General features: G+C 42.2%; 1 protein-coding gene across 3 annotated transcripts in view; it reads left to right on the top strand.

Moving 5' to 3' along the window:
- Positions 1-15,484, top strand: part of LOC102219109 — a 314,558-nt gene that overhangs the window by 29,108 nt on the left and 269,966 nt on the right. For all 3 annotated transcript variants that reach the window (XM_023352126.1, XM_023352127.1, XM_023352128.1), the window contains exons 2-5: positions 3,238-3,364; positions 4,407-4,468; positions 14,708-14,803; positions 14,897-14,974. In XM_023352126.1, the coding sequence (XP_023207894.1) occupies positions 3,277-3,364; positions 4,407-4,468; positions 14,708-14,803; positions 14,897-14,974 (324 nt within the window). In that variant the 5' untranslated portion in view covers positions 3,238-3,276. The remainder of the gene's footprint in view (positions 1-3,237; positions 3,365-4,406; positions 4,469-14,707; positions 14,804-14,896; positions 14,975-15,484) is intronic.

Genomic DNA, 15,484 nt, shown 5'->3' with positions numbered 1-15,484 from the left:
CAGTGTACATGATTCCAGTAATGTGGTGGCTTCGGACTTTCCTTTAGTGAGAGTAAGAATAACGACCCTGGGACTTGAATCTAAGTCACTAAATCTAATCTAGCCGTTTCCAAGTGCAGGTTATTTAAGAGAGAGAGGGCTACCGTTAACAGAAGTGGTTATTGGGACTACTCAGCTGTGAGGGCTACTCAGTTGACTGTTCCTTAACTGTAGAGGGTCGTAACTTCTGGATCGAAGGTAGTTAGAGCTAGACGAGCCTCTCTCGCCACCAGTTTAAACAGATTATCTCTCATAGACCTCCTGTAGGGTAAGACCCAGGTCTTGGAGATATTCCGGACCTGTTAGACAGAGAACTGGTCAGTAATCAGCTCAGAGGAGTTGTGAGGAGTGGGCGGGGCTGACTGTTGCTAGAGTAACGAACACAGGGAGTGAAATTAATCTGAGGGGCACTCTTTTAATAGACTGTAAATTGCGAAAATAACTTATTACATGTTGAAAGTTCCATTTGTTATGGATAAATGGGCAAATATATTTACTCACAGCAGGGCTGGCCCAAGGCATAAGCAAACTAAGCAGCCGCTTAGCGCCCCAGTGGCACCAAGGGGCCCACTCAGTGGAGCCGATTTTTTTTTTGTAACAATTTCTATCTCATTATAATAACAAAGCACATGATTTCATCATTTTTACAATAATATATATTTGATAATGTATGTAGAAATTATTTTCTGGACAAAAAGAAAGAAAAAATAGCTCTTGGGGGCCCCCTGGTGGCTGCGGTATGTCATGCACGCTTTGTTGGTAACGAGCTGCCGTGCAGCGTGCAGAGCGCATCCAAGCATTCAAAGCTCCGGTAGAAGATAAGTTAGCAATACAATGTCTCAAAAAATGACTTATCCTTCAGGGAGAAAGAACAGATAAAAGCCAAGATAAAGGTTTGTTTTAATATGTCTTTGTAATGTAATTGTAACTGGGTCTATATTGTTGTATATTTTCACAAAATGTTTTCTTTAATTTATTTGCCCTCTTATACTTGTCTGTCTTTGTGTTCCTCTGTGTCTGCTATGAGGGGTTTGGTCCTCCAGCTCCGCCCTACTTTCTTCTTCTTTTGTTCAGGGTCCTCCAGCACCATTATAAATGTTAAGTTATTCATTTCCTCTTCCCTTTTGTTAATCGTTCCACTGGGAAGAGGCAAGTTTTATAATCTATTGTAATCCTTTCATTTATATTGTCCAAATGTTTATTTTTTTTCTTCTGTATTAATGTTAGGTTAATATTTTCATTCGAGTTGCTATTATGCATTTATAAGATTTGATGCATGCTAACATTATGATTTTGTATAGATCGGGTTGGAGAACTGGAGCACATGCTACGTGCTAATGCTAATATCTCCCGATTGACAGGTATGTTAGCGCGCCCTTTTGTTAATCGTTCCACTGGGAAGAGATCGGGTTGGAGAACTGGAGCACATGCTACGTGCTAATGCTAATATCTCCCGATTGACAGGCTGACTAAACGGAGTCCGCCTCCAAACCCAGACTCGGTGTTTTTATGGTTTGTCCTATAAACACACAACGCAGAAGTCCACCGGTCACATAATTCTTATAAAAAAAATGTCTTAAGTGGCTAATAAAAGAAAATTAGCTTTATAGCGACCTTGAACGGTTCAGTTCAACAGCCAAACATTTATGCTAGAGTCCTTGTGTAGTAAATAGTAAATAGTATAGTAAAAACTATTAAGTCAGTCTTTTTCCTATCGCTCCACACTACACATGCGTTTAAAAACATGCATATTTGCTCCATACCTAACAAGTTTTGGATTTGACAACATGGTGGGAAGGAGACATAATTATTTTATAATACGGGAAAATATGGCTGGAAAGAGAGGTAAAATACCGCGGCTTCCCGGCCAAAACGGGAGACTTGACAGGCATGGCATACTCCCCTCCTGGCCTGTAACTGATGCGCTCTACTTGCAAACAGAGGGGCCAAGGCAATCTGTCAAGTTTCCTGGTGACGAGATGGCGCCAATGCACAGACCGTTAATGTTGAGAGGCATTACAACAACTAAAGAAAGACTAGTCTAAGGAAACTAACAGGGACGTGCGGTGAGGTTCATAGCTGGTGAGGCACTGACTTAATCATCTTCAGATTTATAAATATAGACCCCCTGCATGTTATTGTTTATGTAAGGAAATTACGCGCATGTGGACAACGCTGGAGGGCAAAAAGACTATTTCCGTTCACTCAATCAAACTTGGACATGTAGATATTATTCCTTTCGTGCTGTGCTCCGCAGCGAAGGGAAAAACCGTTAAAGTACAACTCAAAACCACGTCTTTGCTCTCTGTATCAGCGCAGCTACGCGCAGACTCGTTGCCATAGCAACTGACAACAACGCCACAATTAAAAACACTCAAGTATTTCCCACGCAAAAAGCAGAACATTCAGTCAGTTGCAGTAGTATTGTTTTAGTATTATTTTGCGATTATTATTTAATTGCTGTGGTAAGAGGAGAAAACTATAAATATATCGCTGCACTTGACTTTACTGTATGGCTAGCTCCATGGCTAGCTCGCTTACAGTATCTTACTCTGCAGTTGTGGAGTCACAATGTCTGGGATCATGAGCGCCCCCTGCCATGAGGCAAGAGAACTGCCTGCCTCACCTCGTTTTTGATCGCTCTTCAGCACATGAAACACCTTACGCACACAGTTGGTGACAAAAAAAACAATGTACATTATATACATAAGCTAAATTATGGAAAATCAGTTCATACATTAAATGTTTTTTAGCCATTTTATTGGCGACGTACAGACAGGAGGAACATGCTCTCAGAATGGCAGCCAGTGCAGTTAGCGAGAGGTTGCGCAATCCCAGGTGAGGCTCAGCTCGCTGCTGCCTCACCAGCTTCGCTTCCGAGCATTTGAATGGGAAAATGCAGAAATTCAGCGATTTTGAAGAAAAAATAATCTGAACTTTTTTAAATTAAATGAAAAATAGGTATAGTACAAACCACAAACCAGGGTGAAAATAGCAATATAAATGATTTTATCATTATTATTTTTCCATGATTACAGGTGAGGCAGAGCCTCACTTGCCTCCCCTGACCGCACGTCACTGGAAACTAAATAGTAATGTGCAAAGAAAAGAAAAAAAAGAAGAAATAAAGAAAGTAAACTGAAAAGTATGTACATATATGGCAAGACCAAAGTAGCTATATTTCTATGTATTTTGCAGATCTACAGTATGCTGTCAGGAGCCTGTTGATCAGAAAGGATGTCATCAGACTTCTACTCGAACGATGGTTTGTTGGAGACGAGGTCCATGCCCCTGGACATCGATAACGTCCACATGGTTCTGCAAGGTCAGTCCATCTTTGCTTACAATAAACATTTTGACTGCTTGTTTAAACTCAAGGTTTATATGGCAATACAAATGAAACAGTCTTTCTATTACGAATGTAGCAGTATAACTTACAAGGATGCATAAGTATTCATACCCCCTGAACTTTCTCAACTTTGGCTACGACTGAACCACAAGTATATTGTATTTAAGGAAAATAAATAGTAGTGTGTATTATTTATTTACTAAACAATGTTGCTTTGACTGAGGCTATTAAAAAATTCAAACCCTTTAGGAGGGTCTTTTGTGCTTTTATTGATGTGGCAGCCCCAAGAAAACCCATGGTATTAACCTCTCCTTCACTCAGTTGACGGCCCTGGAGCACAATGCCTATGCCCACTAGAAGAGCGCCCTTTTTAAAAAAGACTTTGCTGTATTTTCCGGTGGCTACTATGACAGGGGAAAAAACAACTTTTACAATCCGAGATGAATAACAAACTTGACGGAAATGTGTAATACATAATTAGCCCCTTAACTTGCACCGGAACGCCTTCGTGACATTTTTCCATTGTATTTTCCGGGGCTGAGATTTAAGGGTTTAAACTCCATTAAGATGCTTTTATTGGAGCCTAGAGCCCCCCCTTATGATTGACACCTAGTCTTCTGCTCAACTGTGCTGTCAGATTTTCGGACTGTTTTGGATTTTGTTTGTGTATTCTTGGATTTTCGTTATTAAACACCATCATCTCATTTCAACCTGGGTCTCAAGTGTCTGCCTCACCACCAATTCCACCACATCATGACATATATAGAGTTTGAAATTGCTTGAGGTTGAGAAAATGTTCCTCCATTGTGCATAATGCTTTGCACAAATAGAACTGGTTAGGCAAAAAGAAAATATTTACAACAAATTAAATACTTATCATTAATAACTGTATTAAGCATGGCCTTAAGCCATAACTCAAAGTGCGGGCATCTACATAAAGATTTGGTAGAAGATTAAATTCTATCATAGCTGTAAGAAAGTAAGTTAATGTTAACTATGCATTTCTTTTCTTTGACAGTGGAACAAGAGCAAATCCAGAAGAGAACTTTCACCAACTGGGTCAATGCTCAGTTGGCAAAGGTGAGATTGCATTCTGACTCTAAAAGCTGTTTCTACTGACAAATCCAGCAGTTTGTTGTACTTACTGAAAGTTGGAAGAAAATGCTTATAGTTATTGACCAATTTCAAAGCATATGAAATTAGGGGTTTGGGGTATATAGCTCTACCAGCTCTGAACATTTAAAGACCGAAATGTTCTCCTTCTTCATTACTCAGTAGTTTATACCCAATCAAATTGAATGGAGAGCATTTGTGGATATTAGTCTTCAAGTCCCACCCCATAATATCAGATGGGTTTAGGTTTGGACTTTAACTAGGCCATTTGAACATATGAATATGCTTTGATCTAAGTCATTCCATTATAGCTCTTGCTGTATATTTAGGTTGTTGTCCTGTTGAATGGTGAACCTCTACCCTAATCTTAACTTCCACAGCCTGTAACAGGTTTTCTTTCAAGATTGTCCTGGATGTTTGAATGCTGGGCAGCTAAGATATCCGTGCAGATAGCCACAATCCTTTCTTGCCTTGATATCAACAGAAAAATGAAAAAACAAAACAACAAAAAAAACGTAGCACTGGATTGTAGCTACTGAAGAATCATCCGTTCTCCATGCTGAGTTCTTGATGTATGAGGCTAAAGAAGAGTCAGTGAGTGGAATTCATGAATTGGAATTCATGAATTCCACTCACTGACTCTTCAAAATACATATCAAAATACAGTTTATATCAAAAATACAGTTGGTCCATTCTGACATACTACCTTTATGAGCTAACATGCAAAATGGCAACAAGCAACAATTGGTAACTTCTTTTGTTAGCCTCTGTCTAAGCTATGCCCCAAAGGGGGCGTTCCCTACTGTGTCATTTCTTCTAGGAGAGCTAAAACAACTAGCTAAAAGAGATAGAAGGAAAACACAGAATTTATTTATTCTCAATAGTCCCCCTGTTGGGATGATATGAATCTCATCCCACAGAAATCATTAAGTATGCCCATGTGTATTCTAAGCTATCTAGCGGACCACTCCTTTCAGCTGTCACCAGGAATCGTGTCCTCCTCCACACATCAGTACATCTCCAGTAACGCCCCGCAGGATCTTGGTGTTCCCACAAGTCATGCATGCTGCAATGCTGCACTGCAGCAGCTTGAAGTGGGCCAGGACAGCCGGAGACTGCACCATGATCAACAGAAAACATAGAATCTCCAAGCAGGCTGCTCCACGGTCATCAGCAACTTGTGGAACTACTGCAGCTTGAGCTTAGCATAGAGCCACATGTCCAGTCTCAGGGTTGTCCTCATCAGCCATCTTCAGCAGCTCACCTCGAGAGTCGGTCACGCCGGTAGAATCGTTCACCTGGCAGGCAATCCTGATGAGGAAAGTGACCAAAGTGTCAGTGCATTGCTTCTCCACAGGTTTGCTGAACATGGTCTCTGCTCCTGGCATGGACTGACTGCAGGCAAACACTACGAATACGCCACCGGCTGCCATTCGGAACCGCTTGATGCCCTGCCCGATCCGGGCCAGTTCCAAAGACAGTCCTCTCGTCATGGTGCCGTGACTGGTTCCCTCGCAGGTCATAACTTTGGTCCGGGACACCGGCTGCTGGTCCTTGGTCCTCTGCAGCCTCTGTCAGAGATATCAGAATGACCTGGATGAAGTTCTTTGTCACCTCCATGCTCATCACTGATAGCCAGGTCTTTACCAGATCCACTGGTTACTTGACTGGCCTTGATGACCCCAAGGGTAGCCTGCTGAAGGCTCAAATGTTCCCAAACCATATTCCGCAGTGATCGCATGAAGAGTGAGATGAGGCGGACATGTAGCTGCAGGGCAACTTCAGAATAATCAGAGTTCCAAACAGCTGGGTGGGGTTGGTGTATCTGGTTGCTCGGGACAGCAAGGAGTGAATGGTCCGCAGCCTTCCTGTTACAACTAAACTAATATATTCAAAAATAAAGTGATCACACATCTCAAAAATATGACATTGTTAATAAAAAAGAATACAGCATTTCTGTCTTAATATGATTCTTTTTTTTCTCCCCTCCAGGGGGTCTTTTGTCCTTTATATGAAAGTAGGCTGACAGGAAAGGGGGAAAGACATGCGGCAAATATCGCCGGGTCTGGGAATCGTACCCGCGACGGCCGCGTTGAGGACTCAAGGCCTCCAAACATGGGTCGCACTATCCCCTATGCCACCACAGCACGCCACAGTCTTAATGTGATTCTAAACCGAAATTGCTTGAGCATTTTGAAAATTTAGAAATTACAATAGAGAAAAACCTTTCAGCAGCATAACATAAGCATAAACAATTGACAAAACTATCTAGAACTTCTCCATACTAATTTATCGTTTCTTCACTGGATGTGTTGCACAACCCCCCCTCCACTTCTCTCACTCTCTACTTCCTCTTCTGAGAGGGTGAGATGTGCTACCAGCTCTCCGTCTTTACGGCAGACGCTGCGCCAATTCGCCTGTCGATCTCTCGCTCCCTTCTTCCCCCATTCGTGAACAAGATCCCGAGATACTCCACTTAGGGCAGGACACCATCCCCCCTCTCCCCGACCCAGAGAAGGCACTCTACCCTTTTCCGGCTCAAGACCAGGGCCTCGGATTTGGAGGCACTGATCCTCATCCCGGCCGCTTCACACTCGGCTGCAAACCGCTCCAGCAAGAGCTGCAGATCACGGCCTGATGAAGCCACATCACATCATCCGCAAAAAGCAGAGATGCGATCCTAAGGCCACCAAAACGGATCCCCTCAACACCTTGGCTGAGCCTAGACATTCTGTCCATGAAAGTAATGGACAGAATCGGTGACAAAGGGTAGCACCAGCGGAGTCCAACTCTCACCAGAAACGAGCCCGACTTACTACTGGCAATGCGGACCAAACTCTGACACCGGTCATACAGGGACCTGACAGCCCGTATCAAAGGGCCCTGTACCCCATACTCCCGGAGAACCCCCCACAGGGCTCCCCAAGGGACACGGTCGAACGCCTTCTCCAAGTCCACAAAACACATGTAGACCGGTTGGGCGAACTCCCACGCACCCTCCAGAACCCTGCTGAGGGTGTAGAGCTGGTCCAGTGTTCCACAACCAGGACAAAAACCACACTGCTCTTCCTGAATCCGAGGTTTGACTATCCGATGGACCCTCCTCTCCAGGACCCCTGAATAGACTTTGCCAGGGAGGCTCAAGAGTGTGACTCCCCTATAATTGGAGCACACCCTCCGGTCTCCCTTTTTGAACAAGGGTACCACCACCCCAGTCTGCCAATCCAGGGGAACTACCCCCGATGTCCATATTTTAAAAAAGCTCAATATTTCTATTGTTGTCAGAAATATTGTGCAGTGACTCTTTTCCTTATACCTGTTGATTTTTTCAGCCAAAAATTGGACCTTGAAGGCCAACTGTGTCATCATCATAAACAGTTAAAAATCTGAATTGCTTTTCTAGAAAAGCAATTTTATCTTTCATTTTAAACCCACAAATTAGAAATGATCAATTTAGATAGAGGAGCTGAAATAAATGTGAAAGTTCCTCTGAAACAAAAATTTTGCAGTACTGTAACATGTCATTGCTTTCCAAATCAAATGGTTTGGTGGACTTACCATAGATTTATGTATTAATTGTCATGTAACGGTGGTGTGAGGTGGTGAGGCAGACGCAGCAGACCCAGGTAAAGTGAGAAATGATGGTTTTAATGATAAATAAGTCCAAAATAGTCCAAAAACAACCAGGCAGCACGACTGAGCAGAAGCCAGGGCTCAAAGCCGGTAGCAACTGGTAAATTGACTGGACAACACTAAGGACTGAACGCACATAAGACAAGGACCCGACAGAGACGCAGAGACACAGGTGACGCTAAATGCACACGGGATAATTAGGGAACGAGAAACACCTGGGAGTAATCGAGGGGAGAACAGGACAACACGGAGACACAGAGACACCAAAAACTCGAAATTAACACACAGAAAACACAGAACATGACATTAACTCAACTCAATTAAACATTTTAGGCATAGATATGCTGTGATCCAATTGTTTTCCAGTCTGTTTGTGCTTGACATAGTCAATTAATATCACATCCACCGTACTAGTTATAAAATTTCATCATGTCCAATTTGTTCCTACACACCAAAGCACTCATCTGCTCTATAAATCAGCAATTAGTTTAGTTAGTAAAAATAAAAAAAATTCCAAACTGGATGAGACAGTAGATTACTTTAAAATAATAAAAAAAACCCAATAAATTCTATCTATTTTAAGCCAAGGATGAATTCTGATTGCTCCTGTTCTATTGTATTAATACTCACATTGAAGTAAAATCACCAAATTATTTACAATCTCAACATAATATTTCAATTTAGATTTGAATCATAAGTTGTCTCCGAGACAAGAATATTTTGTAACCAATATAATGAACCTTAAATCAATCTGCAGCTGTTTCATAATTTCCTATTTAAATCATATACCCAATCATATTTATTTTACCAATCCTGTAACCTTCTTTTAAACACTTTAAAGTGATCACTTTAAATGAAAAAGAAATTATGTTTTGAGGATAAGAGAAAACATGTTAGAATAGGACATAATGAAAAATCAAGACCACAATTTCTCAGTTTTCATTAATGTTAAATCCGTCTTATGTGATTCCAAAGTATTTATAAATGATCAAAACTTCCTGCCAATTATCAAAACTTCCAAAAATTAATAAAATGTAGTGTGCTTCAAGTAAATCTGTCCTGTTTTTTTTATCATCCCCATTCTAAAAGATAACCTGAAAAATAAGAACAAAATTACCGAATTTTTTTTTCCAATTTTCATTATATCAAATAAATTTGAAGCAGTTATCAATGAAGCAAAATTTATAAAGTTTCAACACAGCAGACGCCACCCTGTTTGTTTTCAATTTTACATGTAAAATCTTAAGTAAAAAGCCTCCTACTGTACAAACAGGTGATTTTGCTTTAACTTAAATTTTGATATCAAAGTATGATTTATGTAATCATTATCATTTTAGAAATCTCTGTGCAGTATTTGTCAATATAAATGTATCCAATGCAGGTCACAGACCCACATGTGTAATAGTTAAAAAATTCCCCCTTTGGTTTTTTTTAAAACCATATCACTCACCAGTAGTTTTATTACTTTTTCCACTTTTTTAAAAGCTTTTCTGTTTAATGAAGGAACTTCAGAAATATAAGACCACTCTGTAACTCTCTAGATGCGTCCCCCCCGTAATTATAAACAAAACATTTACTGTCTCTACATAGTTTAAAAATAAGAAAAGTATCACTACATCTATTCACTAAAGTGACGTCATATTTACATAGTGCTTCTTAAAACCCATCAAAGACTCCCCACAATAAACTCATTCCCTCTCAATCATACTCAAGCAGATGCTTTCACACCCGATTGTAAGAAGATGCAGGATGTAACCCTCGCATCAGGCTGACCAAAACTGGTTGGGGCTGTTTACTGACCTTTCATCCCCCTAATAAAACAAAGAACACAACTTCATTCTCAGTATTTTAAGGTATTTCTCATATCGGTTAATCTTATAAAATAAATTTATATTGATTTTATTTACCAAATAAGCAAAGATTTATTTTATGAATCACATGTTTCTCCACATTTTTAAACTAAAAATGTAAAAAAGTTGACAGTTTTAATCATATTTTTCCTTTTATATTGTCCAGCTTTTACATTATTTTCCAATAGTTCTAATATGGTTGTTTTCAAAAAAATCTGTTTTAAATAATTCAATTTATTATTCCATCTGTTTTTTTTTTTATGACAACCATGAGTCATAGAATGGTCAGTTTTAGTCTAGACTCCCTAATAGAATCTCTTAAGTGCTTATTTTGTCAGGTCTGTCAAATCTAACAATCGTCACCTTAGTCATCATAAGGTTTTGTCAGTCTTCAGTCTTAGTCTTTAGTCATCATGGTTTCTGTCTCAGGTCCAATTCTCTTCCAACTCCACACAAAATGTATTTTCCGTGCAGGGAGATCCTCCTACAAGAAACAAATGTATTCACTAGTGTTCTTGCTTTAGCTGTTGGTAAAGCATATTTCATTATTCAGTTGTTCTTTCACGTCCATCTTTAATCCACTCTGTGATAGGAGTGAATAAAATTACAACTTCTACGATGGCGGCGCCCGAAATGGCTGCGGCTGCATGGGCTCTCGACAATTTGCGGGTATTTGAGCAAAATACGCTGCCTAAAACGCTACAAACTTTGCATCCACTCAGTAAATTAGCATATGATCGCCAACGTCTGCTGGAATTATGATCATCAAGTGATTTTGGACTCATAAATACGACTACTCTGGAGTGTTTATGTGATCTCGGAGTGCTACGGAAGCAAGACCCAGCGACCCGCAGCGCAGCGGACTCGCCAGCACTAGCCGGAGGAGGAGAAAGCGAAGGCGGTGCGACCGGCAGCGGAAGCTCGGCTGTCGAAGTGGACTAACAGCTAAGCTAAACGCTAACCCCCACAGATCGCCGCTTCCGTCCATCTTCCTCTCCAACGTCCGCTCTCTGGACAACAAAATAGACCATCTGCAACTGAAACTGTCTTCAAAGAGAGAGTTGAGGAACTGCTGCGCTCTTATTCTGACGGAGACATGGCTCAACTCGTCCATACCGGACAACGTTGTTAGCCTGGAGGGGCTCGCTACATTCCGTGCAGACAGGAGCAGCGCTCTCAGCGGTAAAACCCGAGGAGGGGGGCTGTGTATTTACATCAACAATAACTGGTGTAAAAATACCATGACTGTCTCCAGTTACTGCTCCCCAGACATTGAGCTTCTGACTGTTAACTGCAGACCATTCTACCTGCCCAGGGAGTTTACTGTTGTTAGCATCACTGCTGTATATGTGCCCCCCAGTGCTAACACTAAAGAGGCCATGAGTGTTCTCTACCGGACCATCAGTGAGTTGCAATCCTCACACACAGAAGGCGTTTTCATCATTGCTGGGGATTTTAACCAGGCCAACATGAAGACTGTTCTCCCTCACTTCAACCAGTATGTGGATTTTCCAACCAGGGGAGGAAATACTCTAGACTTGGCCTACACCAACATCAAAGAAGCATTCAGAGCAGCCCCCCGCCCCCACCTTGGCTCTTCAGACCACCTATCTGTCATGCTAATTCCTGCATACAAGCCCCTGCTGATCAGAACAAAACCTACAGTGAGGCAGGTGAGAGTGTGGGCAGAGGGGGCCATGGAGGCACTTCAGGACTGTTTTGAGTGCTCTGACTGGGAGATGTTCAAGGCAGCAGCCACTTACAACGACCAGATCAACATCGATGAGTACGCCATGACTGTGTCAGCCTACATCAACAAGTGCACGGAGGACGTCAGCATCACTAAGAACATTATCACCCGGGCCAACCAAAAACCCTGGATGACTAAGGAGGTACGGGAAATGCTAAAAGCACGGAACTCAGCCTTCAAGTCTGGCGACAAGGAGGCACTGAGGACAGCAAGAGCCAACTTGAACCGTGCTATCAGGTTAGCAAAGCGAACCCACAGTCGGAAAATACAGGAGTTCTTCCACGACACCAGCAACACCAGGAGTATGTGGCAAGGCATAAAGGCGATCACAGATTACAATCCGTCCTCCCCCCCAGTGGGTGAAGTTGATGCTGACTTTCTAAATGGACTCAATAACTTCTTTGGGAGGTTCGAGGCACTGAACAGTACTCCGGCAAAGAAAACTGTTCCCCACCAGGAAGAGGAGGCACTCTGCCTGGACACAGCCGATGTGTTGAAGACTCTGAAAAGAGTCAACCCACGGAAGGCCCCAGGCCCCGACAACATACCTGGGCGGGTGTTCAGGGAATGCGCAGGTCAGCTGGCTGGTGTCCTAACAGACATTTTTAACATCTCACTGGACCAAGCCACAGTGCCAGCCTGTCTCAAAACTGCCTCCATCATTCCGGTGCCAAAGAAACCTCAAGTCACCTCTTTCAACGATTACCGGCCTGTGGCACTGACTCCCATCATGATGAAGTGCTTTGAAAGGCTGGTAAAAGAACACATCGTCTCCAGACTCCCCCCCACATTCCACATTCGACCCATTCCAGTTTGCCTACCGCCGAAACCGCTCCACTGAGGACGCTATCTCCTCCGCCCTACACCTGAGCCTGGCTCACCTGGAGGAGAAGAACACTCATGTGCGGATGTTGTTCCTGGACTTCAGCTCAGTGTTCAACACAATCATCCCACAGCATCTGGCAGAAAAACTGGGACACCTGGGCTTCAGCACCCCCCTGCGCAACTGGCTGCTAGACTTCCTCACCGACAGACCTCAGTCAGTCCAGATCGGACAACACACCTCCGATGTCATCACCCTCAGCACAGGCTCCCCTCAGGGCTGCGTCCTGAGCCCTCTGCTGTTCACTCTGATGACACACGACTGCGTCCCCAGGTTCGCCACCAACCACATCGTGAAGTTCGTGGACGACACAATGGTGGTGGGCCTCATCAGAGACGACAACGACCTGGACTACAGAGAGGAGGTGGAGCAGCTGGTGGACTGGTGCAGAGACAACAGTCTGATCCTGAACGTTGACAAGACAAAGGAGATGATTGTCGACTTCAGGAAGAACCGGCCCAGCCACGCTCCACTGCTCATCAACAGCTCGGCTGTGGAGGTGGTCAGCAGTACCAAATTCCTGGGGGTGCACATCACAAACAACCAAACCTGGACTGTGAACACCACGTCTCTGGTCAAGAGGGCACAGAAACGCTTGTATTTCCTGCGGAGGATGAGAAGAGCACACCTGCCCCCACCCATCCTCAAGACGTTCTACAGAAGCACCATAGAGAGCATTCTGACCAGCTGCCTCTCTGTGTGGTGTGGAGGCTGCAGCGCCTCCGACTGGAAGAAAGTGAGGAGAGTGGTGCGGACAGCAGAGAGGATCATCGGGGCCCCCCTTCCCTCCATTCAGGACATTTCATCCCAGCGCTGCGTGTCCCGAGGCCGAAACATTGTCAGTGACCCCTCACACCCCCACCATGGACTGTTCTCCCTGCTGCCCTCTGGAAAGAGGTTCCGCAGCATCCGGTGCAGGTCCACCAGGTTCCGAAACAGCTTTTTCCCACTTGCCATCAGACTGCTGAACTCTTAACTGGACTGCACTCAAAAACTGGTCTCCACTTCATACCTTGCACATATACATAGCTAAGTAACTTCTATTTTACTGTCAGTCCTGCACTTTATATTTTATATTCATATTTATATTCATATTTTATACTGTATTTTATTTTATTCTGGAGTAACCTCACAACATTGGAACCTCAAAACATTGTCCTGAGCCGTATGCAACGAAATTTCGTTCTGTATACACCCTGTGCATGCAAAATGACAATAAAGTCAGTCTAAGTCTAAGTCTACAATACAAAGCAAATGTAGTATATATTTCCCCAAACAAGTATAAAGTTGCTGTTTCTGCTGCTGACAGTCCTGGAGGGCTGAGCTGATCTGAGACTGTAGCTGTTAAACAGACCAGAGGAGAGAAGGCCTCTGGTTATAAAGTTATGAAATAAGCCCTAACAATATCTATTTAACCTCTAGAACAACTTGGCTGCAGACTGATTTATGGATCAAAAAAGCTCAGAGAGGTTAACTCTATATAATTGTTTGATGTTAGCACCTCTGAGATCTAGAATTGTAAGATCTCAGAAAACTCTGGAGGCCCCTACCAGCAGCTACTGACATTCAGGGGCCCCTAGAAATGGTCTAATTGTAACACAGACCATAGATCTAAACCTGTAGCATAATTTATTTCATTTTTTTTTTATCACTTTCATTTTTTTCTAGGAAATGTGAAAGAATTTATTTAAATACAAAATACTAAACATTCATATTTGCCAAGTTGAGCTAAAATATGAGGTTACAGGTGATAAACTAGGAGCAGTTTGGGAACTGTGCTCTGAAAAGAGCCAACCTTCCTATCACTTCTTGACTGCTTATCTATTATTAATATTTTAGTAGCCTTTAGCTCTGGGTGCTGTCATGCATATTGATAGGAGACATGAATACTGTAAATGTCTTTTTAGTGCATTTTTGAATCTTTGTTTCTGTTCCCCACTAAATGTTTGTGTTTTAATTGAACTAAAATTAAATATTTTTATTTTGGTTTATTTGTGCCAAATTCTTGAAATGTGGAAGCCTGAAGAACCTTTGAGGAACTTGTTGTTATGACTTAAATATGTGACCTGTATGACTTTATTTTGTGACAGCGGAGGCCGCCATCAACGATAAGAGATTTGTTCAATGATTTCCGGGATGGTTCCAAGCTGTTGGACCTGCTGGAGGTGATGAGTGGTCAGTCCATTGTGAGTACCGTCTCAGCTCAAAACTTATAAACTTCCCAACTCAAAGCCAAAATGTGTTCTAAGAAAATCCTTTGACTTGATTTTGTTTTTCAGAATCGGGACAAAGGCAGAGGAATGTTTCAACACAGGAGCAACATTGAGAAAGCAATTTCCTTTCTGAAGAAAAAATCGGTAAATGAAAAGTAAATATATGTTCAAAATTGATGCTGAGAACTTTATTAGTGTCATTTATGGACATTTATGATGACACATGGCAAAAATATAAAAAATATATAACATAAAATGGCTGTGTCAATGACAGTTGACATAATCAACTGAGCAAAATGAAGGAATGGCATAATTTGCGTGCCATTTAGCTTATATGCTGACCGATGATGATGTGAACCTGAAGAAAAAAGTTGTGGCATCATGACTAAAGCTAGAGAATTATGTGGTAGTGATCAAAACATCGGGAATTCAAAGTTCCATTTTTGGAGAACAAACAATGACTTCACAAAACAGATGCTTTATTGACCCATTAGATAAAATGACCAGAACTGAAGTGGGAAGGTCATGTTATGCAGTGATCTGGCATCTTATGACATTTTTTAATACAGTATTTAAACAAACATGTATGTGTGTACCCTTCTGTAGCTACTGGCCTCCACTAGAGAGTCACAGATCTAACATTTTGGGTTTAAT

Source organism: Xiphophorus maculatus, chromosome 19 (assembly GCF_002775205.1).
Source record: "Xiphophorus maculatus strain JP 163 A chromosome 19, X_maculatus-5.0-male, whole genome shotgun sequence".
Lineage (NCBI taxonomy): Eukaryota > Metazoa > Chordata > Actinopteri > Cyprinodontiformes > Poeciliidae > Xiphophorus > Xiphophorus maculatus.
This window is presented reverse-complemented; position numbering and strand designations above follow the sequence as displayed.